Source organism: Pempheris klunzingeri, chromosome 15 (genome assembly GCF_042242105.1).
Source record: "Pempheris klunzingeri isolate RE-2024b chromosome 15, fPemKlu1.hap1, whole genome shotgun sequence".
In the NCBI taxonomy this organism is placed as follows: Eukaryota; Metazoa; Chordata; class Actinopteri; order Acropomatiformes; family Pempheridae; genus Pempheris; species Pempheris klunzingeri.
The window spans coordinates 1,229,401-1,249,369 of record NC_092026.1 but is presented as its reverse complement, the minus strand read 5'-3'; the positions used below and the strand labels follow the sequence as shown (position 1 = coordinate 1,249,369).

The 19,969-nt window shown below is 42.2% G+C and overlaps 3 protein-coding genes across 5 annotated transcripts; all 3 read left to right on the top strand.

The window, feature by feature from the left end:
* Positions 1–24: 24 nt before the first annotated feature.
* Positions 25–3,524, top strand: LOC139214631 (immunoglobulin lambda-1 light chain-like). Its single transcript, XM_070845531.1, has 5 exons — positions 25–176; positions 269–600; positions 1,023–1,070; positions 2,623–2,928; positions 2,994–3,524. The coding sequence occupies exons 1-5, from the start codon at positions 148–150 to the stop codon at positions 3,242–3,244; spliced, it is 966 nt and encodes a 321-aa protein (XP_070701632.1). The 5' UTR covers positions 25–147; the 3' UTR covers positions 3,245–3,524.
* Positions 3,525–8,038: 4,514 nt separating this feature from the next.
* On the top strand, positions 8,039–8,812 carry LOC139214035 (E3 ubiquitin/ISG15 ligase TRIM25-like). The gene has a single exon (XM_070844772.1). It carries the CDS (start codon positions 8,039–8,041, stop codon positions 8,810–8,812), a length of 774 nt encoding a protein of 257 aa, XP_070700873.1.
* A 2,224-nt stretch (positions 8,813–11,036) lies between these two features.
* Positions 11,037–15,128, top strand: LOC139214396 (transcriptional regulator Myc-1-like). Of its 3 annotated transcripts, none has more exons than XM_070845243.1 (3): positions 11,037–11,095; positions 12,623–13,268; positions 14,235–15,128. In XM_070845243.1, the coding sequence occupies exons 2-3, from the start codon at positions 12,632–12,634 to the stop codon at positions 14,789–14,791; spliced, it is 1,194 nt and encodes a 397-aa protein (XP_070701344.1). In that variant the 5' UTR covers positions 11,037–11,095; positions 12,623–12,631; the 3' UTR covers positions 14,792–15,128. The 3 variants fall into 3 exon arrangements, with proteins under 3 accessions (XP_070701344.1, XP_070701343.1, XP_070701342.1); XM_070845242.1 differs by having other exon boundaries at positions 14,232–15,128; XM_070845241.1 differs by having other exon boundaries at positions 14,229–15,128.
* Positions 15,129–19,969: the final 4,841 nt, after the last annotated feature.

The following is a 19,969-nucleotide window of genomic DNA, read 5'->3' as shown; positions in this document are numbered from 1 at the left end:
TCCGCCGCAGGGGCTGATGGGAGGTCTGAGGACCTGTTAGAAACCACGCGGCCCTCGTCTGATCTGGCAGCTCGTCCTCGTTTGGCCTCGGCTGCATCGGAGCGCCACTTCTCCCCAGGTTCCCCAGAGGAAACACCGCCGCACAAGATGCTTTTCCTCCCGGCTGCTGCTCTGTGCTGGCTGTGTTCAGGTGAGTGTTTCCGGCCAATCAGGAGCCAGCAAACTCAGGCCTTAGCAGACACTGTCACACTGACCTCCATCTACCTGTCTGTGTCTCTACAGCGCTGGTTGCCATGGCAGCAGAGCTGATTCAGGATGATTTAACATTGACCAGGAGAGTCGGAGAAGAGGTCTCCTTCAGCTGTGGAGGAACTGACCAGTGTGACAACCAGTTGGTGTTCTGGTACCAGAAGACAGACACAGGAACATTCACAGTGATTCTGGGTATTGCTAAGAATAATGGTAAAGTTTATTCAGGTTACAATCATCCTCAGAAAGATGATTTCTCAGCTGTGAAGAAACAGAAGGGCTGGGAGCTGCAGATCCAGAGAGTTAACGTCTCTCATTCAGCCTCCTACTACTGCAGCTGTTGGAAGGATGGTCCCCACAGTGAGAAATGATCCCTGCAGCCTGAACAAAAACCAGCAGATGAACAGCCGTCAGACTGTTTGTGACAGGAAGATAAAAAGTTCAGAATCAACACAGTCAGTTAATGAAGTTGATCCTCTGGGGACCAAGAACGTGTGTACAAACTTTGATGCCCATCCATCCATCCATCCATCCTTTGGTCCAGGTCCGATCCATGTGGACTAAAGCAGGACTGACAGACATCAGCACCCACAGAGCAGCACTGCTGGTGTGTCTAAAGAGACAAAGAAAGAAGAGACAGTGGTGTTGATGTGAACATTAGAGAAACATCATGGAGCTGAAATATGACTCTGCTTCATCATTTGGACTCGTTCAGCTCAGCTGACACATTCAGCAGCAGCAGGTTTTTGTTTCAGGCTGTTTCACTGTGGGAGGATATGTCTACTTGATCTTTGGCTCTGGAACTAAACTGTATGTAACAGGTAAGAATAAACCTACATTTTCCTTCAGTTGTTCTATTGAACAAGTTCAAATGTGTTTTAATCAGTTTCTGCTGCTTCGGGCTTCACATGTTAGTTGTTTGATAATTAGTAGAGAAATCTTGCAGCCGTGCAGCTGTTGTTACATCAAACGGTTCATAATTCCTGAAAATACCTTTAAATCTCACTGCACAACTGGAGTCATTCTTTATGTCTGCAGGAGATCAAACTCATTTATACATTAAGAGTCTGATATCGGCGTAGTTACAAATATACAGTATTTGATCCTCTCAGTAATTCAGCTCCATCTCTGTTTGTTGAAAACAAGATAATAGACGTCATTATGCCTCATTAACCATGTCACTAACTGCATTTTTACAATAATCAATGAATATTTTTAATGCTGAGCTCATATAATGTGCTGTGTTTGTGATATAATATAGGACGACACATAACGGCACACACGCATATATATTAGTATCCTAATACAGTTATAATATCTATAAATATAAATATTATGTGACGCTCAAATATGATGAATTCTATACTGCTGTAATTTAAACAAGACAATATTATATTATATTATATTATATTATATTATATTATATTATATTATATTATATTATATTATATTATATTATATTATATTATATTATATTATTTACATTTTAATCTAGTCTCAGGGATTGATCTCTCTTATATGTCAACACATCCAAACATGTCATTGTAATTGTGTATAACAGTTAAAAATGTTACAGAAAAGTTATTAGAATAATGTATTGTATGAATATTGATTAGTTTTTTTTAAATATATGTTTCTAAAAATATAATGAGGATCATCAACTGCAAAATGATGTTCAGTTGAAGATGTAATTTGTTCTAATATGTAAATGATCCCCAACATGGAAAAAGTATTTTCCGCTGTAGGATAAATTGAATCATTATATTGTGTCACATTATACTCAGTATTATCACTTTTATATGAGTGTGTCCTCCGTAAATCAGGACATATCATGTTCATTTTGCTCTATTGAAAAGTTTAAAAAAGTGTCATTTAAAAAGAGAAATGATTGATGCACCACTTTGTTCTTGTCCTGATTGGGGTAAAGTCTATGGTGGTAAATATATAATATGTTATACATGTTGAAGTGATTGACATGACAAATGTATTGAACCTGTCCTTTATTCTAATATTACATTACCATAATATAGGGAAATGATTGTCCATTGTTTAAGGGGAAAATCATAATGACCTTATATCACATTATTAGGAACAATAATTCATTTGCAGTTGTAGTGAATGAAGTTTGTAGATTCAAACAAATCCTGATTTCCTTCTGTCCCCATAGAACATATGAAGACAGTGCATGACAGGTGTGTCACCATGAAGGTGAATCCAGTGTATGCAGTGAACTTTGTGCTGTATTGATGAGTAGTTTAGTGAGCAGAGTCCAGGTAGTTTCCAGGATCACACTGAATGCAGTGCTGTGCTGTGAGCTGCTGTTGACCGTGTGAATGTGTGTCTGTGCTGCTTGTTGCTGCTGTCAAACTTCAGGTGAGCAGGTGGTGAAGCCCGTGGTGAGCCTGTACCCAGTAACATCCAGAGCCCAGCAGGAGGGGAAGAGCTCCCTGCTGTGTGTGGCCTCAGGCATGTTTCCTCCTCTGGTCCAGTTCTCCTGGAAAAGACAAATGGAGAACTGTCCTCCGGTGGAGCTGGAAGATGCTGAGGGAGAGCAGCTGAAGCTCAGAGAGTCTGGATGCACCGGTAGAATCATAGAGATTGATCGGGAGGCACTGTCCACATTTAAATACCACTGCTCTGTGAAGCACGAGGGGGGAACAGTGGAGAGAATAAGAGAAGGTAATGAAGGCTTGGTGACTGTGTTCAGCACTGATTCAGCTTCATGTGGAGACGTTGTTCAAGAGAGCAGAGCAGCAGAGGACTGACATTTCTGTTTTATTCTTCTTCTGTTTCTGGTCCTCCACCATCACCTCCACCATCACCTCCACCATCACCTCCAGCATCAGCCTCTTTCCAGTCCCAGTGCAGGGTGAAGCTGCTCTTGCTGCTGTCCACAGTGCTGATAGTGAAGAGTCTGGTGTACTGCTGTGGACTCTGTCTGCTGATGATCTGCAGAAACAAGAGACCGTCCACCAACTGCACAAATGCTGACTGACTGTTTTCTGCTCCTCTTTTCTCACTTTAAAATCTCATATATACACATATACATACTATACACTTAGAATAGTCTGTACAGTATTTACAGAATTTCCTCTTTGTAACTGTACATACATATAAAAATAATAAACACACACACATATATATGTATATACAGTTACACAGAGGAACAATCAGTAAATACTACAGTAATCATATAATTACTGTTTTCAGTTTTCAGAAAATGAAGCTAAATCATTAGCTGTCTGGTAGATGTTTCATCGTTTATAGTATTTCTGCTTTCCTTCTGCTTCTTTTAAATATATTATGGAGAGTGTTGAAGGGTTTTCAAAATAAACATCTGTGTTTTTATGATTTTCGGTTTGGTTTCATGACAAATAATCAGGAATAATTTCATTGGCTGTGTGTGTTGAGACTGAGAAGTAACTTGACTCAGTGCCAAGAACAAATGTGCAGGAAGATCTAAATATGAGCACACAGCTAAACAAGGACAACAAATCCACACAAAGATAAGCTGACACAAACATATAGCTGTTATATACAAGTCAGTAGGTGAGGGTGTGTCACCAGGTCCAGAACTGACCCCTTTTATAACTGTGTCAGTTTGGATGTTCGACTCTACGCTGATGACGCTGTTGTTCACACGTATGAACGACCAGCAGAGCGAGCTGCTGTGAAGCTGCAACTGCTAAAACATGATGACATGGAGGCTTCATCAGTCATGTTTAGGGTTGAATGTTGGCAAAATGATGGGTGTGTTTATTGTTTTTATTCCAATAATACGCCATGAAACTTTTACTTTTACTTTTATTTCAGCCTGTCAGTTCTGACTTGAGCTGTTTCTCTCACTGATTAATACCACAGATCAAAGCTGAGACAGTGAGTACTGAGCGCTGAAGTCAAACTGAAGTTCCTGGAATGATCCTTTAACCAGAGTCCATGATTGTAACTGTCGCCGTGTTACTAATGTGAAAAAGCGCAGCTGACGGTGAGGAGGCTGCAGAGCAGAAACCCACACAGCCCGTCTGCTGCAGGAAACCAAGTGTTGATTCTCTGTCAACAGTTTTTTATGAGTCCTAATAACCACTGAGAGCAGATTCATATCTGCTGCTCTTCACACCTGCCACACTCTGCAGCTTTTTCTCTTGTCGTCTGTCAGCCCTTTTCCCACTGAGCCCCCCACCCACACGAGGCTGAACTGAGCCCAGAGAACAACAACGACCACCCGCCTGGAGGTCACATCCATGGAGTTTATTCATGGTGGTTTTAGTGATCAGAGGTGAACTTTACAGTTTAGACTTGGAGCTGACGAGAGCCAACAAGTCCTCACACAAACACCCCTAAAGGGTTCTTTGTCGGTGCCCTCCTGAACAAACTAATGAGTGTTTTCTGATCTGATGCCTCAGTGGTTCATGTCTGGTTCACATTTAATCTAACTGGAGGACCGTGGTCATGAAAATAGATTATATTAGGAGCTACAGGAGCTAAACTCAGTAAATCAGGATCTTTAGTTCATTCTTGTTCACATTTTCACAGCAAAGAGTTTTCTGATGTGAAATAAAAATAATATTTTCACAGTTTTTCTATTTACAGCAACAATAATGTAACTGGACAAGAAAACACAATAAATTCTGTGTGTTGTTTAATATGATAAGTTATTTAGCAGAAAATATCTGTATAAATGATGAATAGTTTGATTTGTGTTCCCGACCAGTTCAGAATATTATTTTACACAACCTTCAATATTTCATGATGGTACTCTGCAGACCAATTAAACAAAATGTCTTAAGAAAACACCAGTATACACTGTGTGCACAATTATTAGGCAAGTGATTATTTTGACCATATCATCATTTTATCCATAATTTCCAACTCCAAGCTGTATAAACTTGAATGCTTATTGGATTTAATGCATATCAGGTTATGTGTATTTGTGTAACGAGGGAGGGTGTGGCCTAAGGAGATCAACACCCTATATCAAGGTGTGCATAATTATTAGGCAGATTCTTCTCCTCAGGAAAAATGGGCCAAAAAAGAGATTTAACTGACTCTGAAAAGTCAAATATTGTAAAAAGTCTTTCAGAGGGATGCAGCACTCTTGAAATATCTAAGATATTGGGGCGTGATCACAGAACCATCAAACGTTTCGTTGCAAATAGTCAGCAAGATCGCAAGAAATGTGTCGAGAAGAAAAGACGCAAATTAACCACCAAAGATTTGAGAAGAATCAAACGTGAAGCTACCAGGAACCCATTATCCTCCAGTGCTGCCATATTCCACAACTCCAACCTACCTGGAGTGTCAAGAAGTACGAGGTGTTCAATTCTCAGAGACATGGCCAAGATAAGAAAGGCTGAAACCCGACCACCTCTGAACAAGACACATAAGTTGAAACGTCAAGAATGGGCCAAGTAATATCTGAAGACAGATTTTTCAAAGGTTTTGTGGACTGATGAGATGAGAGTGACTCTTGACGGACCAGATGGATGGGCCCGTGGTTGGACCAGTAACGGACACAGAGCTCCACTTCGACTCAGACGCCAGCAAGGTGGAGGTGGGGTACTGGTATGGGCAGGTATTATTAAAGATGAGCTAGTTGGACCTTTTCGGGTTGAAAATGGACTCAAAATCAACTCTCAGACCTACTGCCAATTTCTAGAAGACACTTTCTTCAAGCAGTGGTACAGGAAAAAGTCTGCATCTTTCAAGAAGACTTTGATTTTTATGCAAGACAACGCTCCATCACACGCATCAAAGTACTCCACTGTGCGGCTGGCCAGTAAAGGCCTTAAAGATGAAAAACTAATGACATGGCCCCCTTCTTCACCTGACTTAAACCCTATTGAGAACTTTTGGGCCCTTCTTAAGCAGGAAATTTACAGTGAAGGTAAACAGTACACCACTCTGAACAGTGTCTGGGAGGCTGTGGTTGCGGCTGCACAAAAAGTTGATTCTGACCAGATCAAGAAACTGACTGACTCCGTGAATGGAAGGCTTGTGACTGTTATTGAAAAGAAGGGTGGCTATATTGGTCACTGAGGGTTTTTTTTTTTTAAATTTCAGAAATGTTTATTTGTAAATTTTGAGTTTGTTTATTATTCTCACTTTAACAGGTGAAAATAAACAAGTGAGATGGGAAAATCTTTGTTTTTCATTTAGTTGCATAATAATTCTGCACACTAATAGTTGCCTAATAATGGTGTACGTATAGATATTCTCTTAAGAAAGCCAAAACTTCACTTTTACTACTTAAATGTTCAGGTTTGAGGGTTTGTTAACATTTTGGATTGACCAAGAGCACTGTAGTTGTACAATAACAAAATGTATCCTCAAAAATACAACTTGCCTAATAATTGTGCACGCAGTGTAGATCTAATAGAGATTCTGAAGGTAAAAATCCACAATAAATAGGTTTTATTTAACCTTTTGAAATTAGGCATTTAATCATACAAGAGAAATAGACACACACATTTTGCAAAACATGCATGCATTGAATCAATCAAACTGATATTAAAGCAAAATCAAACAACATTTGAATTAAAAACAGGAACTGAAGTCAGTAACACAAAGGAAATAAAATAATATCATTAGAAATATTGAATATATTGAATATTGACCACGCTCCAAGCTGGCAAGACGACCCTGAGAACTATTAAGTACAAAGAGCCACCGAATGCAACAACATGTGTTTTTATTGTTGTCAGTCAGCACTGGACACGTAGATCACATACAGTACAATACATATATATTACATAACAGTGGTGGTTTGTGGGTACAGTTCATTTTCACTGCCTAATACTTCACTAAAAGTTATTATGTATATCTATCTATAGATGTTTTACCAATTTTAAAACATCTGTCAGGATTATTACCGTGACGCTGCTCCCCTCTAGTGGCTGTAATGAAGCACTGCGTCACCACCTGATACAACTTCTGTTATTAATACAAACACTGCTACAGCTGTGGAGAACACATCCACACATCCTTCACACTGCTGGCAGGGGTCCCACAGGGGTTTATTCTGGATATCCTCTTATTCACTATATACATGTTACCCCCGGGGCAAAGTGCTGTTTTGGCTCAGGATGATGTTCAGAAACTCAATTGTTTTGTCATAATTATTTCAAAATAGTATTTAAATATATGAGTAAATTAATACACATCAGTTTAAGCATTTCAGTCTAGTCTGATAGCTCCCTGTTCTCAGTCAACTGTTTTTAACCAGTCAAAGAAAACGGATCAGAGTTTGAGGCAGAATCTGTCATGATCCTGCTGTCTCTCTCCCTCTTGTGTGTTTGTCTCTCTCCCTCTTGTGTGTTTGTCTCCCCCTGTCTGTTGCCGGAGCAGAGTCAGGAGGGTTACTCCCGGTCATCCACCCACACACCTGCAATAATCACACACCTGTTCCCCATCAGTAATCAGCCATCTACTCCTCCACTGTCTTTATAAGCCTGGTTCACTCTCTCCCTCACTGCCAGATTGTCTTTTTCCATATGGTAACTCTTGGCTCTTTGTCTCCAGTTTTTCCTTGCGCTCGTTTTTTGCCTTGGCTCCTCGTCTCATCTCCAGCCTGCTCCCTCCTGGTCTCCTCTCTGGCCTTGCTCCCTCATCTCCAGCCTGCTTCCCCCGGTCTCCACCACGGTCCAGTCACTCACTCCACCAGCCTGCTCTTCCCAGCTACTACCACCTGCCTGGTTTCTAATAAATTTACCAAGTGTACCACCAGTGTCTTTGTGTCGGTCTGCACTGTGGGTTCAGCCAGTCCCGTTCCGTACAACAGAATCAGGGAAATATGGAGCAGACATCTAAAAGCTTCATTGTTTTCAGATGTGCTGCAGGTTTGAACCCAAACCTGTTCTCCCTGCTCTCAAACACAGGAGTTCAGCTGGACCGGGAGACCTTCTCATGTTCGATCCGTCCGGATCCACTGATTCCCTGTGGTCACAGCTTCTGCATGAGCTGTATTAGAGCCTGCTGGGATACAGAGGATGAGAAGGGGATCCACAGCTGCCCTCAGTGCAGGCAGACGTTCACACCGAGGCCTGTCCTGCTGAAAAACACCATGTTAGCAGCTGTAGTGGAGCAGCTGAAGAAGACGGGACTCCAGGCTGCTCCTGCTGATCACTGCTACGCTGGAGCTGAAGATGTGGCCTGTGATTTCTGCACTGGGAGGAAACTGAAAACCCTCAAGTCCTGTCTGGTCTGTCTGGTGTCTTACTGTGAGCAACACCTGCAGCCTCACTATGAAGTGGCTGCATTAAAGAAACACAAGCTGGTGGAGCCGTCCAGGAAGCTCCAGGAGAACATCTGCTCTCGTCACGATGAGGTGATGAAGATGTTCTGCCGCACCGATCAGCAGAGTATCTGTTATCTCTGTTCTGTGGACCAACATAAAGGCCACGACACAGTGTCAGCTGCAGCAGAGAGGACTGAGAGGCAGACAGAGCTGGAGAGGAGTCGCCTGAACATCCAGCAGAGGATCCAGGACAGAGAGAAAGACCTGAAGGAGCTCCAGCAGGAGGTGGAGGACATCTGCAGCTCTGCTGATGAAGCAGTGGAGCACTAATACTGCAGTGTAGTGTCAGTACTTTCAGTGGAGCAGAGTATTTTTACAGTGCGGTATTAGTACTTTCAGTGGAACAGAGTATTTTTACAGTGCGGTATCAGTACTTTCAGTGGAGCAGAGTATTTTTACAGTGTAGTGTCAGTACTTTCAGTGGAACAGAGTATTTTTACAGTGCGGTATTAGTACTTTCAGTGGAGCAGAGTATTTGTACAGTGTGGTATTAGTACTTTCAGTGGAACAGAGTATTTTTACAGTGCGGTATTAGTACTTTCAGTGGAACAGAGTATTTTTACAGTGCGGTATTAGTACTTTCAGTGGAGCAGAGTATTTGTACAGTGTAGTATTAGTACTTTCAGTGGAGCAGAGTATTTTTACAGTGCAGTGTCAGTACTTTCAGTGGAGCAGAGTATTTTTACAGTGCGGTATCAGTACTTTCAGTGGAGCAGAGTATTTTTACAGTGTAGTGTCAGTACTTTCAGTGGAACAGAGTATTTTTACAGTGCGGTATTAGTACTTTCAGTGGAGCAGAGTATTTGTACAGTGTGGTATTAGTACTTTCAGTGGAACAGAGTATTTTTACAGTGCGGTATTAGTACTTTCAGTGGAACAGAGTATTTTTACAGTGCGGTATCAGTACTTTCAGTGGAGCAGAGTATTTTTACAGTGCAGTGTCAGTACTTTCAGTGGAGCAGAGTATTTTTAAAGTGCAGTGTCAGTACTTTCAGTGGAGCAGAGTATTTGTACAGTGTAGTATTAGTACTTTCAGTGGAGCAGAGTATTTTTACAGTGCAGTGTCAGTACTTTCAGTGGAGCAGAGTATTTTTACAGTGCGGTATCAGTACTTTCAGTGGAGTTTTACACTAAATGATCTGACTCCTTCACTTCCACCAGGGGGCAGCAGGTGACTCCAACAGATGATCTGTGTTCAAACAACAGAATTCAGATTTAGATCATAATCCATAATCTGTTTAATATTATTATAGGGTATTGATTTCACATGTTTCTATGTGATCATGCCTACTGTGTTGATCTCTTTAATAGTCTATTGATGATTCATCTATTTCATTATTCTTATTATATTATGTATTTTTACCTTTTCTTTGTTTCTTTTTTGTTTTTATGTTTTATTTTAAATTTATTTAAATGTATTTCATTTTCCCCTTTATGTTCATTTTTTTCATTTGGCTCACCCCTTAATTTATTTTACTTCCTTTATTAAAGCTTATGGTTCTATTTTATGTTGCTTTATTTCAAATGTTTGTTTATTTTATGATTTTTATAATTTTATTTTTCGTGTTCTTTGTATTTGTATATATCTTTTTTAAATTATTTTATTTGTCTTGTTAAGCTTAATTAACTTTACTTGCTTACTTTATTATTTAATGGTTCTATCTTATTGTTCCATTTTATTATCTTATTTTATTTTCAGTTTCCTAAATTTGTATGTATTTTATTTTTCACCATTTTTCTTTTTTAAATTATTTTAATTGACTCGTACCTTAAATTGTTTTATGGTTCTATATGGTTTTTTTCCAAATATTTTCATTCATGTTTTTTTATTTATTACATACTTATTCCATGGTTTTATTTATTTTTTCATTTTTATTTTTCCATGTTTTTCTTTTGTTTGTTTGTATTTTATTTTTCCTTTTGTATTTTTCTTTTCAGTTTTAATTACCTTGTTGTCATTTGGTATTTTTTTCCAAATTAGTGTATTTTATCAAATTTTTTCTTTTACTCTGATTCATTTCAGAACTATTGATTTTCTTCTTATTTTTTCCTGACTCCATCTCTGACTGATTCCCGGAACTTTGCGCCTGCGCATCATTTACTGAACACGCCGCGGAACACCGGCTGACATCACTGCTTCATCCGCGGTCTAAAACAGTTCCCATATTTAACCCATCGTATCATTCTGTTTGAACGCAATATTTGTATAAAGTTAACTGTTTCTGAGAGGACGAGCGTCTGCTCCTTTTTCACGCCGCCATTAAGACCCCCACGTACTCATATTTAAACTATCGAGGGTGCGGATGAAGACAGAAAGCAGGCACGGGCCGGAGTATTTAAAGAGCCGGCAGCCGTGATTCACACCGAGGCAGTGACCCGGGACAGCAGGCTGTACAGCTAATCATCACTGCTATCGATTATCGATTAATAGAGGGTCTATTTTACTGGATAAAACGCTCTCTGAAGATTTAACCTTCGCTCAGTGGAACATCTGGATTTACTCAGTTTTCACATCAGTCCAGTCAAGTTTATTCCGTTGAGTTAACTGTAACGGTGAGTTCTACCTGTTCTCCTGTTTCAGCTCTTCAGCTTCGGGACAGTTTTCTCCAAATGAGTCTAAAAAGTTTGCCGAATTTACCCCCACAGTTAGCTTAGCTTAGGGCTGCACACTGTATTCGGATAGCTGTGACTAAAAAGGGTGGTTTGATGGTATTAAGAGGGAATTCAGTGTTTTTATCGCAGGGACTGGTGTCTGGAGCATCAACACCTCACCTGTCCACACTTCAGCACGTATTCAACATAAACATCACTCATTGTTAGCAGTGGTTTTTTTACCCTAACTGTTGCTGACAGTTTTCGTCCATATGGAGCATTGATGGGGGCAGCTGATGAGTTTTATTACAGCTTTTTTTTGTTAAAAGTTTTTATTGAAAAAAGATTTTTACGAGTATTGTTTAGTGGGTTTTTAGACGCCGAAATGTTAAGTGTCCTCTATTGATAATGGATATTTGTAACTGACTCATGTTGTACAGTCCTGACTTTAACTGTAAACAAACGAATCCTAAACTTACTGTTTCTTGAATGAAGTTTTGTATGAAGACTGTATTTACACCCAATATGTAATGTTAACTGTGTTCCAGCTGTGACCTTCTTAGTTATAAAGTGACAGCAGATGATTTAATAGCTGTGAGACCTGAAGCCTGCTGAGTAGTTGAACCTCACCTGGCCATGTGTCCTTTCACACAGGTCACAGATCAACCGCTGAATTTGTGGCTTTTTCATGCGGAATTGTTAAGTTTCATCTATTCATAAAGAATCTTTGTATTTCAGCCATATTTCACTGCGTTAACTGGGACCAACCAAGAAGAGAAAGCTAAATTACTACTTTTTTGCATGAAGTTCTGTGTGAATCTGGTACTGGTGAACGTTGCCTACAAATCCTACTCAAGAACAGAAACAAAACCATTTTAAAGGTTTTTTTTGGTTATTTGCATATGAGCAGCCTCCTGATACAGGCCAGCTGAGTCACATCTTAAGACAACTGTTTAAAGAAAGTTAAACTGCCCAGAGTTTGGTGTCTCCCTCCACCCTGCAGAGGTCGAGAACATCGGATTTGAAACTGGCAATAACTGATAACTTTTAATGTGAAATCGTAACTCTGTGGTTCATGTAAAATAATCCTACTTGCGTCACTACTATGACTTTCCCCTCAGATATTCACTGAGGAACGTGGGCTGTGGCAGCTGTATGGTTTCTCCCCTGCATGCAAATACTGTTGAGTTCATCATCAGTTCTAAGCAGACTCTAAGATGATGATCTGCTCTGCTGATTTAGTTATGTTTTCAGGGTGGAACCGAATCTGTGAATTATGGAGAAACCAGAGTGTGAAGTTCTTACAGGTTAACTGTGAAATAGTTGAGACATCTAGATTTTTCTCTGTTCATTCAGATACTGACTGTAAACCAGCTGAAAAGTCACATGTATTTGTCCGCTGCTTTGGATTCAGCTTCTCTCATAACTGGGATCACCTCCGTCCCGTCGGGTGAAACTCACTAAGCCTCATGTTGTGTCTCCCCACAGGCAGCCATCATGCCGCCGGTGTTAACCACGAACTACGACTATGACTACGACACGGTCCAGCCCTACTTCCTCCTGGATGGCGAGGAGGAGGACTTCTACCTGCCTCCCCGCAGCCAGCTCCTCCCGGGCCCCGGCGAGGACATCTGGAAGAAGTTCGAGCTGCTGCCGACGCCTCCCCTGTCCCCCAGCAGGAGGCCGTCCCTGTCAGACGCCCCGCTGTCCGCCGCCGAGCACCTGGAGGCGGTGTCGGACCTGCTGGACGAGGACTGCAACCCCTCCGCGGCCTTCCTCCAGTCCTTCATCATCCAGGACTGCATGTGGAGCAGCAGCTTCGCCGCCGCCACCAAGCTGGAGAGGGTGGTGTCCGAGAGGCTGGCCTCGCTCCGGGCCAAGCAGGACTCCTCCAGAACCAACGGCGCCGCGGAAAGACCAGCTGACAAACAGGCAGGTGACTCTCAGGTGGGCGCGGGATACCTGCAGGACCTCCACACGGCGGTGAAGGACTGCATCGACCCCTCCGTGGTGTTTCCTTGCACCTCGCCGGGGGAGAAGAGCGGCGACGGGGCGGCGATGGCGATGACATCAGAGCTGACATCAGAGCTGTGTCTGGACTCGCCGCCGCTCAGCAGCAGTGACAGCGAATCAGGTGGGAAGCAGGCTTTTATTTTGAAAAGTTACTCACCACTTAAATGGCGTTTGCAGTTTATTACAAGCATTCCACCAATCGTGATTAGCGCTCAGAGTAGAACAGTTCAGTGGTTCTGGAGGAGAAAAACTTAAATATGTTCAATTTGTCCACTGATGATCCACCGTTTGGTCCTTAAACTGATGTTGGAGCTTCTAACAGGATCAAACAGGCCGCGTTTCTTCTTCTGCTGCTTTAAATGTGTCTCTAACAGGATCAAACAGGCCGCGTTTCTTCTTCTGCTGCTTTAAATGTGTCTCTAACAGGATCAAACAGGCCGCGTTTCTTCTTCTGCTGCTTTAAATGTGTCTCTAACAGGATCAAACAGGCCGCGTTTCTTCTTCTGCTGCTTTAAATGTGTCTCTAACAGGATCAAACAGGCCGCGTTTCTTCTTCTGCTGCTTTAAATGTGTTTCTAACGGGATCAAACAGGCCGCGTTTCTTCTTCTGCTGCTTTAAATGTGTCTCTAACGGGATCAAACAGGCCGCGTTTCTTCTTCTGCTGCTGCTTTAAATGTGTTTCTAACAGGATCAAACAGGCCGCGTTTCTTCTTCTGCTGCTGCTTTAAATGTGTTTCTTGGATGTACTTCCTGCTTTGTTGTGCTGCAGACCACTTTTATTTTCACATTTCTTTGCAAAATTGGCCACAAATTTGATCAAATTGGTTTTAAAGTCTTAAATTGAGTTTGCTGACTCATGTAGAAACCCTGTAATGTCCTAGAAGATGTAAATAAATCTTTATTTATGGGTAAATTCTTTAGGTGTGAAGTCAGAACTACATAACTGAAGTCGACCTTAAAGAAAATGTTTGTACAAGATAAAACAACTTATTTTGCCTCCAGACGCTGAAAGTTTTAGCGTTTGTTTCTTACTGTGACTGCCAGTTTTTACACCTGAATATTTTCCTCCTTTTCCCTCAGAAGAAGAAGAAGAAGAAGAGGAGGAAGAGGAAGGTGAGGAGGATGAGGAGATCGACGTGGTGACGGTGGAGCGGCGAAGGGCGTCCCGGCGGTCAGAGTCCAGCAGGCCGGACGCCTCCCCGCTGGTCCTGAAGCGCTCTCACGTCAACATCCATCAGCACAACTACGCCGCCCAGCAGCCCCCGCAGACCCCCCAGCTGCCCGCCGGGAAGCGGGTGAAGTCGGAGAGCAGCTCCCCGGCGGCGGCGCGGCAGGGCGGCGGTCGGCGGTGCTGGAGCCCTCGGCCGGACGGGGAGGACGACCAGGACCGACGCAGGACTCACAACGTGCTGGAGAGGCAGCGCAGGAACGAGCTGAAGAGGAGCTTCCTCGGCCTGAAGGAGCAGGTCCCCGCCGTGGCCAACAACCACAAAGCGGCCAAGGTGGCCATCCTGAAAAAGGCAACAGAGTTCGTCATGGAGGTCCGAGAGGACGAGAGGAGGCTGCTGGCGATGAAGGAGGCACTGAGGAAGAGGAGCAGGGAGCTCCAACACAGACTGGAGCAGCTGAGGACTTTACAGTAACGTTTCTCTGGTGCTTTAAGAGTTGGCCGGTCTGGAATCTGCCAAACTGTTTCTGTTCATTTATCTTATAACTTCTGCACATTTTAATATAAAATTGTTGTTCGTCTATAAGTTTTGTACAAAATTCAGATCTCTGATTTGAAGGAGTTCGTTTGAACGCAGCGTCGTAACTTCATCATGACAATCAATAATTTAACATTATTTAATCAATAATTACTCCCTCGAGCATGGATCTGTCATCGTGTTTTTAAGTTTGTTTAGTTTATAGTTTTATATTTTTATATTTTCTGTCTTTGGTTGATTCTTTTGAAAATCTGCTGCATGAGAGGAAGTGCAGCTGACTCTTCAAAATAAAAGCTCATGTCAGTGATGCACTGGTGTAAGATTTGTTTCCTCACATGAAAATATAACGTTTAACCAGATTGAATGTAAACTGATTAACATTCTCCTCAGTTACGTCAGTGTGGGGAAAAAATGTTTTCCAACAAGCTTCAAAATCTCCAAAGAAGTGAACCTTTATGATGACGATGCTACACCTTCATCACGACACACCTCACTATACACCTAAAACAATTCAGTGTAAGTCTAGTCGCTGTATTTAGAATATTTTCACCGCTTTACTTTGCCGTCACAGAGCTCTTTTCACCAGGAGCTGAAGCAGTCGTGGCTTCACTCACTTCAAAGCCACCAGACTCCATTGACAAAAACGGTGATTTTACTTCGCTGAACACAAGAGTTCGCTGCGCTTCAACTGCCTCAAGCTGTGAACTATAACATGAATTTGAATCCGAACAAACAATTTAAAACCCTGAAGGCACCCAATTACACAAGAAAACTAAACCAATCCAGGCAGCGGTAGATCAGAAACTCCCATGTTCTGCAAGGTAAAATTACTGGTTTTGTCAATGGAGTCTGGTGGCTTTAAAGCAAGTGAAGAGAGAGAGAACCGCTTCAGTTCCCAGTCTGAACAGGCTGTCTGATGGAAATGTATATCTGTTTTCCACATGATCTGAACTATCCCTTTAAATTTAGGAGTTTCAGCTGCTGCACTTCATGTTGAAGGTCAGAGATGTGATGAAGACTCTGTAGAGATTCATTTTGGCCTCATCTAAAGTGAAGAACAAAACAAAATGCAGTTTAATGGGCCAAATACGTTAAAGTTAGAGACGCCTTTAGTTTGAATGTGCAGACACAGTTGGAGTCGACTCGCTGTTCTGGTTCTGGTTCTGGTCTCAGATCAGTCAGCGCTCCAGGTGAAAGTTGATCTGCAGTCAGTAAATATAAAATCTGAATTTCTAATAGAAAGAAAATTATATCAACATAGAGAAATAATAAGAACATAGAAGATAAGTATGTAACAAGGGACGAGTCATGGTGCAATATCAATATCTACAATACAGGAAAGAGAGAAATGTGTGCATTATACTACAACATGTAAACAATTATATAGCTGTAGTAGTAAAACAAACATGTAAGAGTGTAAATAAGTGCGTAATACTACAATATATAATAAATCTGTAATAATATGCTTCATTCCTGTGACTAATAATGCTGAGAAATGAGATAAATGTGTTAAACAGTAGCGTGAATGAGACCAGATGAAGTGTTCAGACCACAGTGCTGCAGCGTGGCGTCGACTCTGACCAGTAAAATGAATAAAGAGCGACTCTGATGAGTCAGCGGTGAGCGAGGACTGAAGCATTTCCTGTTTCCGCTCTGATTGATTTGGGTTCTCTGGGGAACAGTCGGATCTGTTCCATGGAGTTTAAACAGCAGAGTTTTATGTGATTAACTGTCTACATGTATGGAACCAGTCACTGTGTCATCATGTCCTGTTTACACCACTGCCTCAGGGATGACTCCTCTCTGATTGGCTGGCAGGTGTCACACCAGGTGCACCATGTGGACCCCCAGGTGTCCACGTAGAGGCTCTTCAAAATAAGAGAGACCTTATTTCAGAAAAACTGATGCATGATAGTCAACGGCGAGAAGCAGATAAGGTTTTTGGTCCTGTTTGAATTTTCCCATGAACCACTTCGTCTTGTCTCAGCTGCTAGCTAGTTAGCTTAGCTGCGTAATGACGAAGATGAACAAACACTGTAAAACCTTCATAAACATAACCCACCTGCTGAACCCTCAACTGGCCCTTCGAAGGTGTGAGGACCTTTCAAACTGTCCTCACAGTGCAGGAACGTCCTCACAGCTCAGGTGGGAAGCCCGTATTTGTCCTCATAACTATACAAACACGCAGAGTTGTTCAGCATTTTATTATCTGCTGAACGCTGACAGCTGTGTTTGTAATATTCCCACCCTGCGACTTCATCCGCACTGTTTTGACACCAAATAATATTTCAAATTTCGCTGAGTAACAGCTGGCAGACGCCTGCAGGCCACAAATCTTATCTGACAGAATAAAACACGACTTGTAGGGAGATTAAATCTGTCCGCTCAGTGTTTAGAGAACATAATGAGGCCGTCAGCGCTGAAACATACGGAGGATTTACAGTGTGAAACACTCCCAATAATCTATTCAGTGTACTTTAGTCGAGTCCAATAAGGGTTCACATCACATATGAAACCCACAAAGAACATTATCTACAATATTAAGCATCATTAGCACTGAGAGACACTTTTAAATAAAGTTAAATTCAATAAAGTGACCACACAGTCAATAATAATCCATAACAAAGCACGTACTGCATATTCAACATCACAGTTTGTAGACTATGAACTGTATAGTAAAAGCAAAAAGGTTCAACAGCTGGTCAGACACAACAGGTGACATTATGGCCATGAGGTCCTGCAGAGGGGGTGGGGGTCCAAACAGACCCCCTGAGGAGCCTCCTAATGACCTTTAAGAAGAGCTGTGCTTCTAAAAGGAGAACTCTGAGTCCTCTGTGTCCTCATCCTGGTGTGTGAGTGACTGGTAGGTAGTAAAAGTGTTGGAACTGGTCCAGTAGATCACCTCAGCCAGCAGACACCAAACGGGCTGCAATGGCTGCAACGTGATCCTTTGGGACAACTGCACCTGATCACAGTAGGTCCACTAAAAGAGCTTGTTTGATCCACTGACAGGCTCAGAGTGTTATTCTAAGTGTGTGACAGCATCATGGAAAGGATCCCTACAGAGAGAGACCTGGAAGATCCTTTTGGTTTAACCACAAACAGCACACACCAGACTACATTCACTAAAACAGGGATTTTAGAGCTGCTGCTCCATCAGTCAGTGTGTTTAGTTAGTAGGCTCCAATGTGTTCTGACATAAAATTATCATTTCAGTCAATGGGGTCTGGATGAGGTGATCTGCTGCCCTAAATATGTAAAAAGTCCAGGTGTAGAAATTAGTTGAAAATGATTAAGCATATTTTAAATGTCCAGAGTGTTGTTGAGGATCTCTGAAATGACTTTAAGGTTCCTGACTGTGTGCTAATTATCCTTCCAGATGTTCCAGGATGGACTGGGGGGTCATTGAGAGGGTTTTAAATGGAACTGATGAGGGTTTACAAAGTGCTGGGTGGCTTTTAAAAGACTGTAAGCGGGAGTCTTAAGGCCATAACTGTGTTTTAAATGTAGTTTTGGAGGTTTGGAAGTCCTGGAGTAGATTTATCTTAATGTCACCTCAGAGGTTGGACTTCCTGAGGAGGTTCTGGTGGTCTTTGAAGTACCAGGGATAAAGAAGGGGTCAGTTAAACTGGGCTGTGAAAGTGATGATCGTGTTTGAAAGTTAAATAATTAACAGTATTGCTCCTCAGAGGCAGCCCCCCCCCCTACACAGGCTGTTTAACCACATAGTTGGAGGTATTGAGCAAACAGTCACTGAGTCATTTTCCTGGGACAGCTGGGTGGAGGTCAGTGAACACATCGTGGGGGGCATTTGCACGGTGGCCCCACAGAGTTAAAGGGTTTCCTTCCATGATAATGACGCTAGAGTGCAACGGTTTAACCCTGATGTTCAGGAAACAGAGAGCAAACGATAAAAAACGACAAAACCTGGAGAACAAGGATGGAGGTTTCATCACATTTCCTGTTGGTTTCATTGGAGCAGGTCTGCTGCAGCTTTGTAGGAGGGATAACGAATGTGGATCTCATCTTCTTAGTTATTCTACATTGTTTATTTATGTGTGCATTTGAACAGATAAAAGATGTCGATAAATATAAAGAGAAAGATCAAGGGCCATGAGAGAGTTCATTAAATAGATCTGCAGCACTGGGCCTGTAATGTACGGAGCCCCTGAAGGGACACATAGGGCAAAAAAAATGAAAGACTGGAAAAAGAAACACATCTTTTTAAAATTTGAGTCAATGTTATTTGTCAGGTTGGAGCACACACACTCATAAAGGGGGTTCACAACATTTTATTCTGAGATTTAGATATAAAGATAAAATATGAAGACAAATATAAAGACATCAAAAAAGAAAATCAGCGCTTGGCTGTAGGAACAGAAGAGAATCCTTAAAGCATGGGGGGCTCTGACCCGTCCTGGTTCAGTTCATTGAAGAGAGTGTGAGGAAGAAATGGATGCCAAAGTGTCAATAAAGGTTCTTCGTTTGATTTCTAAGCAGTCCGCTCTGAACTCCTCTCTTAGCCTTCGTGCTACCGAGTTAGCACACTAGCTTAGCCGAGACTGTCGCCGGGCAGCGGCTCGGTTTCACTGAACGATTCATGGACTCATGCTCACAAACATGCACACACAGCTGTCCTGACGACCAAAGCACAGCCCAGAGAAGCTCAGATTACAACACACACACAGAGAGAAAGAGTGTGTGACTGCATCCTGTGCAGGTTTAACGCTCTATCGATGTTGTACATCTCATATAGGGGATCTTAACCCAAGCAAGACGTCTCAGACAGGCGTGTGCTTGTTTCCATGGTGCCAAACTAACACCAAACTCCCCCATCATGTGCTCCGTATCCCTGCAGCGATGTGATGATGTGTAACGGCTGGAGGGAACCACGGGCAGAGATCCAGTGGGATCAAACAGTCCAGTGGGATCAAACAAACCTGGAAGACCAAACTCAGGGGAAGAAAACTGCTGGAGGTCTGGTCACAAGGAGCGAAGACGAACTCGCACAAACACACACAGACTAAATGCACAGAGGCAGCTAAAAGACAACATGAATCAGGGAGCAGAGCCGGACCGGACGTGGTGCAGAGAAAAAGATTATTGTTGTGACAT